General features: G+C 43.0%; 1 protein-coding gene across 4 annotated transcripts; it reads right to left on the bottom strand.

Moving 5' to 3' along the window:
- Positions 1-1,480: 1,480 nt before the first annotated feature.
- LOC115775471 (zinc finger protein 239-like) lies at positions 1,481-8,676 on the bottom strand. 4 transcript variants are annotated; one of them, XM_030723006.1, is made up of 5 exons: positions 8,449-8,676; positions 8,087-8,152; positions 6,923-7,001; positions 4,910-5,689; positions 1,481-2,923 (listed from the first exon to the last, which is right to left on the bottom strand). In XM_030723006.1, exons 3-5 carry the CDS (start codon positions 6,938-6,940, stop codon positions 2,591-2,593), a joined length of 1,131 nt encoding a protein of 376 aa, XP_030578866.1. In that variant the 5' UTR covers positions 6,941-7,001; positions 8,087-8,152; positions 8,449-8,676; the 3' UTR covers positions 1,481-2,590. The 4 variants fall into 4 exon arrangements, with proteins under 4 accessions (XP_030578866.1, XP_030578867.1, XP_030578865.1 ...); XM_030723007.1 differs by having other exon boundaries at positions 8,087-8,229; XM_030723005.1 differs by lacking the exon at positions 8,087-8,152.
- Positions 8,677-9,595: the final 919 nt, after the last annotated feature.

Below are 9,595 nucleotides of genomic sequence, written 5' to 3' on the forward strand. Positions count from 1 at the left end.
ACATTACCACCGGGGATTTCCCCGGTGGGCCGATGGGTTAGTGGGCCGCCGGCTGTTCAACTCAGTCCGTGGAGGAGCCATTGCCGCGCACTGCGGCCCCGGCCCATAGTCACGCTGCTGCTTAACGGTGCCTATTACCTCTCCCCCGCTCCAGTCAGGCAAATCTGCTTAGCGCGTGGCCGCGGAATGAGCCTGTAAACACATGAACGAGCAAGCCGGCCAGCTGATGCGGGCTGACGGCATGCAGCGGAGATCAGAAAAAAAAAAACCTCACAGCTGAAAAATATTAGCAGAGACTTTCAGGAAGTCAAAACAGCAGCAGACACATTTGTCCAGCGGGCCAACAACAACCTAAATGATGCGAATGAGCTGGAAGTTGAAGCATCTCTGCCACAAAAACGTGGTAGAAAGAAGAAATCTATGCCAGGTGAGATGTGCCGAGATGAGTCTCTAAGTGATGCTATCACGTCATACAAGATTGATGTCCATAACCAAATCATGGACACAGTTTTAGAGAGCATTAACCAGCGCTTTCTAAAAAAATGGCACACTATATGCTGATTTGGCACTTTTGGATCCCAAAAACTTTAACCAGGTAATAGCCTATGCTGGCAGATTCCCAGAGTCTTCTTTCCCACAGCTGAGCAAGTGTCTACTGCCATTTGAAGACAATGCAACAGTTGCCAGTTTACAGAATGAGCTCATCAGCCTGGCAGGACAGTGGGACCGGTTAAAGACTTCTGTAATGGAGGAGTATCCAACCAAGGAAACAAAGGAAGGACCACAGGATGCTGAAGATTAGATGGAGATAGTTTGCAAAAACTGTTCATCTTGCAATGACTGTCCATTTTGCTGCTATCGTGTTCTGAGGCAATACAATCTCCTTACAGATGCATACAGCACCATAGGGCTTGCATACAAGTTTCTGCTAACCCTGTCTGTAACACAGGTAGCTTGTGAAAGAAGCTTTTCCACTCTAAGGTTCATCAAAAACAGGATTAGGAGCTCTCTTTCACAACAGCACCTTGAGGCTTTCATGCTCATGGCTACTCAGACAGATGTCCTAAAGATGCTGGAGAGTGATAAAATTATAGATGGTGTAGCAGAAAAGAGTTGGTTGCTGCAGAGGTTACTCACTGGGTGAACAATGTAGGTTTCAGTAGCTTTCCAGCTGTTTTTCCCCTGTATTTTGTCAGGGTCAAGTTGTTAAGTTTGTTAGTTATTTTGTTATGCCATATTATTGTATTATTGTAATCATATTATTGCTGGAAGTAATATTGTCCATATGACAATAAAAGTCATATACACTACGTGCCATGTATAGATTCATATACAGTACACACACACACACACACATACAGATATATATATAGTGGGCCAGTCTGTGAGGAACTCCCGGGCCATTTTTTCTCCCCAGTCCGCCCCTGTACAGTATAATCATAAAATAATACCAGAACCATCATCTTTGTGGACTTCAGAAACTCATTAAAGCACCTGGAAACAAGCTGATTATAGATGATATAATTTATTAAGTTTTTGGTTATGTTTTTACAACATTGTTAATTTCAAGATATTGCTCTGTTAAAAACCCTCCTGCCAGAACATAAAACATGTATTTATCACTTCAACATAAGAAATGATTTAAAAACAATCTTCTGTAATACATGCAGTGCTAAGTGTTCCTACAGCTACACTGTAGCAGAACACTTCACTGTTCCTGGGAATAAAACCTCTCTCTGACTATCAGCAGGGATCGGGATGCACAGATTACACCCTGGTCTTGCTAATGGAGGACTTTTTATACCCCATCACCAAAACAGCTCCCACAGCTTCACCCACAGAGGTTGTGCACCATGTCTGATATTATCTCACAGCACGCATATTATTATTAAAACAGGGATACAGGTATGGATCCAGGTTTTTCTATTTCCAATCTCATCCGATACTCAGCTGTGTATCTGCTGACGCCAATCTGATTCCAGTGCTAACGAGCGGTTTTCCTGACCGTGAGGAAGTGACTGGGAGTCACTCCACTGGAACAGCTTTCCAAACTAAATCTTAAAGTAAACTGTTGCTATTTATTAATGCAATAATAAAAACAGGATAAGCAGCATCCTTCTTGCTTCTGTTTTATGTAACGTCTCCCTGATGAAAGTAATCAAGTGAGAGACAGAGAGCTTGTTGTTTTTGGATCTTTTCAATCATGTCAACTCACTTTGACCACAGTTTGCATTTAAGCAAAAAACATATCCCAAAGATATGATTAGCAGCAGTTAGATACCTCTGACTGCTGTTAGCTTCCTCTATGCTACGAGCTAGCAGCAGAGTTGGGGAAGTAAAGGTGGAAGACCCCAGAATTGATCTGTGTGTTTATCCGATCCAGCTTTTGTGTCAGTATCAGATTAATATCCGATCCAAATACTGGATCATTGCATCCCTGTTTTGAACCTGTGTGTTTGGTGGTTTTGTGAGGTTTTTGTGATACAGGCTCTGACTGATGTACTCCTCCCTCTCTAAACTTCACCAATCATGTTCAGGTTACATCATCAGCTGGCTTATAAAATCATTTGTGGCGTTTGATAAGCTTCTGTCACACAACCACCACTTGAATGGATTCTTCAGCGTGGATCAGTTTATGCTTTCTGAGGTTACTCGCAGAGGTGAACGACGACCCGCACTCGTCACAGAGGTGCCGTTTAGCCTTACTGTGCAGGTCTTCGTGGCGCTTCACTGAACTCGGCGATGGAAACGCTCTCCCACACTGCTTGCAGTAGTGCAGTTTGTGTCCAGTATGCATGTGCTGATGTGTTTGCAGGCTTCTTTGGTGGCTGAAAGTTCTTCCACACTGGTCACAGCGGTATGGTTTCCCACCGGCACAGTGCTGACAGGGCTGAGAATCGGTTCCATCTGCTGCCTCCTGCCTCTAAAACAGATACAGGGTCACATCATAATGTTGGCATCATCACCTGATGTCCTCCAACAATGTCAGAGAGACAGATATACTTCAAATAGTGGAAGAAATATCCCCCTTAAAGCTTCCAACATAAACACTGTAAGAAGGATATTAGTCACTGCTGTAATTTCTGCTCTCTTTTCTCGTCTCCATCATGGCTGCTGTGTTCCTTCCCCATCCTCATGTCAGCACCTCAGCACTGTATATTTTACAAATCCAGCAGCTCAGTTCACTGATAGAAGGCCATGGATGTACTCTGAGTAGGGCTGCAACGATTCCTCGAGTAACTTGAATAATTAGATTATAAAAAATCCTTGAAGCAAATTTGTTGCTTTGATGCTTCGTTTAAACTTTGCAGGGCTCAGGTGTCTCGTTTCACCTGCACTAGCAGTATTAAAGTTCTGTCGTCTTTTTCTTGTGTTTAATGGTGGTGGGCAAACCAGCTTAGAACTGCATTACAGCCACCTACTGGACTGGAGTGTAAATCAGGAGTTAGAAAGAAAAAAAAAAAAAAAACTGATTCTAAAAAGCTCTCCGTCGCTGCAACAGATTCTTTTTAACACTGAGTGCATCATTGCTGATGTTTTTCCACGCCTCCACCACTCTCTGCAATGTTGGTGTGTTTCAGCTTTTAGCTCCCACAAAGGATCGCTATAACCATAGACATATTGCTAGCGAGCGCTGCTATTAGCACTAGCGATCATTTGGTACCAGAAGGACTCCTTCCCTATAAATATTTTTTTATACTTTAATACCTGGTTATTGACTAAAAATAGACCTGCAGTAGAAAGATATTTAGGAGGATGCTTGTGAATACAAAGCATTACAACAATATGCTCTTGCAGCCCCCATTTTTTCAACAAAAACACTGATAACACAACAGCAGCAGGCAGCTCTTTTGTGTGCACTTTGTCTGTGCAAGCACAAAGAGGCGGAGCCTTTATAGAGACGGTGAGCTCAGGTGGAGCAAAAGGAAATGTTTTTCTAGTGTCCAAAACAAAACATTTCTTATCTGATTACTTGAGTAACCGATGGAATAATCAATAGAATACTTGATTACTAAAATAATCAATAGTTGCAGCCCTAACTCTGAGCTAATTAGCTTGTATGCTTTCCAGATCATATTAGACCTGTTTTGGTTAGTGTAAATTACCATGATGATCTAGCCTGGTAAAAGGAGAGCCACCTTTGAGACACGTTGTGTTTTGGATTACTGGGTCACATGGTTTGGGGCTGTATTAGTGACTGTTAATATTCAGCAGTTAAGGAGCGAGGGTGAATGGGTTGCTGTATTTCTTGTCAACAGTTGCCTTTTTTTGTGATTGCTGTGAGCTTTTGAATTATTTTGTGCACTTTGTAATAAGTTGATTTTATTTTTATAATAAAAAGTTTAAAACATTGATCATTTCTTCAGATGTGGACACATGTCCAACCTGAGTCTCAGAAACTTTTTTGGTCTCATTTGCTGGAACTGCCTGCAAGAATTTTCTGCATTGTGTAAGATTTGCAGCAATCAATTAAATTATGTGCAGTCCAGCACTGAAATTTAAGGCCCGGTGAGATTATGCTTATTAAGCTTTAGAGCAAACTAATGAACAACAATCTGGCCTGGCTGAGGTGATGTTTTTACACCTTTCCATTTATCTGGCATACGACAGCTGACTACAAGAAACATTTCTTTCTTAAATATTCAATACCTTTTCCATGCATTTTAGTTACAAGATCATTTAAACAGGGTTCTGTTTGGTACTTAATTATTATGACTAAAAAAAAAACAAAAACTTATAAAATCCTGAAATCCAGGTTTGAACACACTGACAGAGCATTTTCTGGTAGATTATTTAGTAGGCTAGAGTTAATCAAAAGTATAAAAAAAATTACCTATATAACTTAACACTATATAATATTTATCTTTTAAATATTCAAATCTGAAGTCCACACTGTTACTGTACATACCTCACAGTGACTGCAGTTGAGTGACTTCTTTCCATCGTGGATGTGTTGGTGTTGTTGTAAGGCACCCGAGGTTTTAAAACTCTTCGCGCACTGGTCACATCTGTATGGTCTTTCCCCAGTGTGACTTCGTCTGTGCACTATTAGTCCTCCGACATATCTGTAGGCTTTTCCACACTGTTCGCAGCAGTGTGGTTTAACCCCAGTGTGGGTAACTTCGTGGGCTTTTAAGCCAGAGTACTGCGCAAACAGTCTGCCACACTGAACACAGCAGTACACGTCCTCTCCTGTGTGCAGCCGTTTGTGTAATCTTAGAGTCTGTTTCTGGCTGAAATTTTTTCCACAAATGTCGCAGCGGTACGGTTTACTTTCTGAGTGGGTGTGTCGATGAGCCACTAAGGCTCCCTTACGATTGAAAGCCTTCCCACATTGGTCACACCTGAAGGGTTTAATGCCACTGTGGATAAGCTGATGCGTCTTCAGGTACTCCACCCGAGTAAAAGCCTTGCCACATTGATCACACTTGTACGGTTTAACTCCAGTGTGGATGTGTTGATGTTTTTTTAAGTCACCCATCCATGTAAAAGTCTTTCCACACTGCTCACAGCTGAACGGTTTGTCTCCGCTGTGGGTTCGTTGGTGACTTCTGAGCTGTTTTGCAGAAGGAAAAGTCTTTCCACACTGAACACAACTCTGTGACTGCTCTCCTTTTGCTGTTCTTGGGTTCGGCTCGTCAGCCTCCAGACAGCTTTCAGGGCTCGGCTCATTTTTGCCTTTTGGTTCCTGCAGTTACAGGTAAAAACACAAAGAGAAGCGGTGAGTGAAAAGCAGTGCTGGAACAAGCCAAACCTATTAAATATTGACGTCTGTAGGTTTGTTAAAGCTGAGATTGAAATAAGATCAAGAATTTGTGACCATGATATGAACTCTGTGAGGCTGTTCCTAGACCACAGACTTTAAAACGTGACATGTCCAGTTATATTAAAGGTGTCCATAGCTTCTAGGTCTGAAAAGTAAAGGCAATACAAAAGTGCTTTAAATCTCCATTCTATGTAACAGCCAGCAGAGGGCGACTTTTCCAGGTGTAAAAACTAGAAAGCAGAGAAAGCAGTCCGCAGATATCTTAAACAATGACCTCTGCAAATACTCTTCTGATGGCTTTATGGGCTCAGTCATTAGATTCAACAGGGTTCGAGTCAGCGGTTGTTCGCTCGACGCTGCGCCATGCTGAGGTCGTCTTGCACCGGCTGAGAATTTCACCGGTTCGCTCAGAACTTGCAGTTAGCAAGCCGGCGCGCACTCCGGCGAGTTTTATTCACAATGTGCACGCATATCTAGCTACAGAAAGCAAAATGGCGATTAGCGTGAAGGCGAGTTGGAAGGAGAGGAAAAGGGAGATTAAAGGACAATTTTAGGCTTAAATCCAGGAGCAGAGAACAGCCTTGGAGAAGAAAAAAAAACTACTGTTTCCAGTAAAATGATGTCACTTCCTGTCGTCGTAGTTAGTGGCTTGCATTAAAAACGTGATGCTGACAACGTGATGATGGTTATTCCAACATAGGAAGTGCTGTTAGCAGCTCATCAGATCGATAACCCCCCACCACCACCGGGCCACACACACTGGGGTGATTTTTTTCTGACTACGCCTTGTTCGAGTAATACTCAATAACCATTAAGTTATTACAGTCAGGAACATTATCCAACACATGCTCATAGACCAACCACCTCTCACTTGTTATGCTCTATGCAGTTTCAAAAGCCAACAATGGCAACGGTGAAAATGCTCAACTTTAAATGCTTAATTATTAGGGTGCAGTAAGGAATTATTGGTACTGCATTGGTATTTCAGTATCAGTCCTAGGTGTTCCTAATAGCTAGTGGCTACAAAGATGAGTAAAAGCCAAACAAAGACACGCTGTACATACAGCAAAGACCTGACTGATCTGGAGCTCTGTCACCTGGGCAGCAGCAGCTGATGAACGACAGTTTAAATAATATCCGTGGTGTTGTTCTCACCTTTTCCAAAGAATCCATTATTCCTCATTAGTGGGCAAACTGAGCCAAAATGGCTGCTCCTTAGTTTCCTGCCAATCACCTGTGACAGCAAACAGATCACTGTTAGACTCAGGAGTCTTGTAGGTCAGCCAACACAAGGTGTAGAACTCAGTGTTTTAGGTTTCTAATCTAATTTGAGTTACAAACTGATTTAATAAAGAATTCTGAGGCAGAAAAAATGAAAAAAGCTCTCTTTAAAAAAACTAATTAGTTTGGACATTTGGCTTTAATACAGAACATGCAATTAGTCAGGAAAGGTGTCGCACTTTAAGGTGTAAATGCACAGAAAATAATTCTGGAGTTTGTACAATACCAAGGGAAAATATTTTGCTTAGATTAGCACTAAACAATAAATTCTTATTCAATTTTTAGGATTTGGATTAGTTATGTGACTATTTGTGTGATTTAAATTCATTTTTATGTATTTATTTTATGTTTAGTGTTGTTGGTTTTAAATCATACAGGTTTCTATACTTGGGACACCAAAGTGAAATTGACATTTAACCCCAAAGTGACCGAGCTACTTCACTGACTGAAATTACACAGCTGGCTGTATTACATTTAAACACCTTTTTAATGGCTCCATCTCTGCTCATCATGCCTGGAATGGTTCCTGGTATATTACAATAACACAAAGTTTCATACAACTTGCAACGTGCAACGTCCAACCAGTTCCTGTAAGACATGAACTATTGCAGCCCCTCTGCTGTATGTGGGCCCAGAGGTGACTTCCACACAATACTTGGCAACCACTGACTTTAATTTAACCATTGTGTGGTTTTCAGATTTTTCTTACTCAGTGTTGGATGAATAAAAAGAAAGCATCATCATCACGAAGGTCCAACAGCAGCTCCACCCACTAAAGAGACTCAGGCAGGCAGGGCTTCCCACTGCCCACCTACAGGGGGCACCACTGAGAGCATCGCAGCCTCACACCGGCTGTGAGAGCACTGAACACACTGACCAGGGAGCTTCTTTGAACATCTGCACAGCACAGCATATGCACTACAACACTTAAGCTCCCACTACTCAGTGTGAAGGCCGCTGGCCTCGTTACTGCTTTTATAGCTTAGATTGTTTTGCACTGCGTGTTCCAGGTGAAACACCGTTTCGTTTCTGTTGTACCTGCAACTGCAGAAATGACTGAAGATTCTTGAAACCCGGGCATGGGCGGAGAAACATCAATCTATCCTGAAGAAATATAAATGTGCATTTCAGTCACTGGAACTGTGTTAATGTTTATGTTCACAGAAAATGAGCCAAAGAATCTGAGGGGGATACACAGAAAACACGACACACGGGTTAAAACCACACAGTGTTACTAACAGCGTGTCCAATCAAACTGACGGAGGTGGAGGAGCCCGCAGCGGAGCCGCTTTCTGCCGGACTCCTGCTCCTCTCACTTCATCCACAATAACTGACAGCGGAGCTTTCAGGAAACAAAGCTCTTCATTAAGCACTCAAGCTACCGTTAGCATGGCGGTTACCTTTGGAGGAGCCCGGGCCAACAGAGACCCACTCCGTGATGAAGCCGGAAGTCTTCGAGATGAACCGCGTCTGCAAAGCTTGGGAGAGCACGCGGAAGCCGCTGGAGCGTTAATGCGCGCACACGCAAACACTGTGCGTTAAATGCGGACACTTTGTAGCATAGAAATATACGTATATAAGTCTATGCACTGCTGCAGCCTGCAGCAGGAAATCAGAGAGGCATTTTTCTTCTGCGGCGGCGATTGGCTGCCTACAGTTCGGTGTATTGTCGCCACCTGCCGGGATGGAGGGTCTTCACAAGCCTCAGAGATTCTGTTTAAATCTGATCACAGAAAGACTTAAAGTAGAGCCCTGCCACTACAGGAAAATAAATAAACCCCTCACATACCCATTATTGCTAGATTTTTTATTGCTAGATTTCCACCAGCTCATCCGGACGGACCCCAAGGTGTTCCCAGGCCAGCCGAGGGATAGAATCTCTCCAGCGTGTCCTGGGTCTGCCCCGGGGCCTCCTCCCGGCAGGACATGCCCGGAACGCCTCACCCAAGAGGCGCCCAAGAGGCATCCTAATCAGATGCCTGAGCCACCTCAACTGGCTCCTCTCGATATAGAGGAGCAACGGCTCTACTCTGAACCCCTCCTGAATGGCTGCACTCCTCACCCAATCTCTAAGGGAGAGGCCAGCCACCCTTCAGAGGAAGCTCATTTCTGCCACTTGTATTCACGATCTTACACTACCCACTACCCAAAGCTCATGACCATAGGTGAAGGTAAGGACGTAGACTGACAGGTAAATTGACAGCTTCGCTTTTACACTCAGGTCCCTCTTCACCACGACAGACCGGTGCAGCATCACTGCAGACACAGCCCCGATCCGATCTCCCGTTCCCTTCTCCAAAACAAAAAAACAGGTTATTTCTTCATTTTATATATAAGCCCTTCATAAATCATGCTGACTGAACTCTGTTTACCAATATACCCAAAGACATTACACATAGAAGCACACAGAAACATCAGAATCACTTTATGGCAGACGATCACTTTTTGGCATAACACCAGGATGAATGTAACTAATAAAGTAACTTGTAATATAACTTAGTTACTTCTAAAATTAAGTAATCAGTAAAGTAACTAAGTGACTTTTTA

This window comes from Archocentrus centrarchus, unplaced genomic scaffold, assembly GCF_007364275.1.
Source record: "Archocentrus centrarchus isolate MPI-CPG fArcCen1 unplaced genomic scaffold, fArcCen1 scaffold_149_ctg1, whole genome shotgun sequence".
Classification (NCBI taxonomy): domain Eukaryota; kingdom Metazoa; phylum Chordata; class Actinopteri; order Cichliformes; family Cichlidae; genus Archocentrus; species Archocentrus centrarchus.

Coding starts and splice junctions, on each gene's coding strand:
- LOC115775471 (XM_030723005.1), bottom strand. Junction 2,924..4,909: donor TCAACTGCAGTCACTGTGAG/GTATGTACAGTA, acceptor TATCTGTTTTAG/AGGCAGGAGGCAGCAGATGG.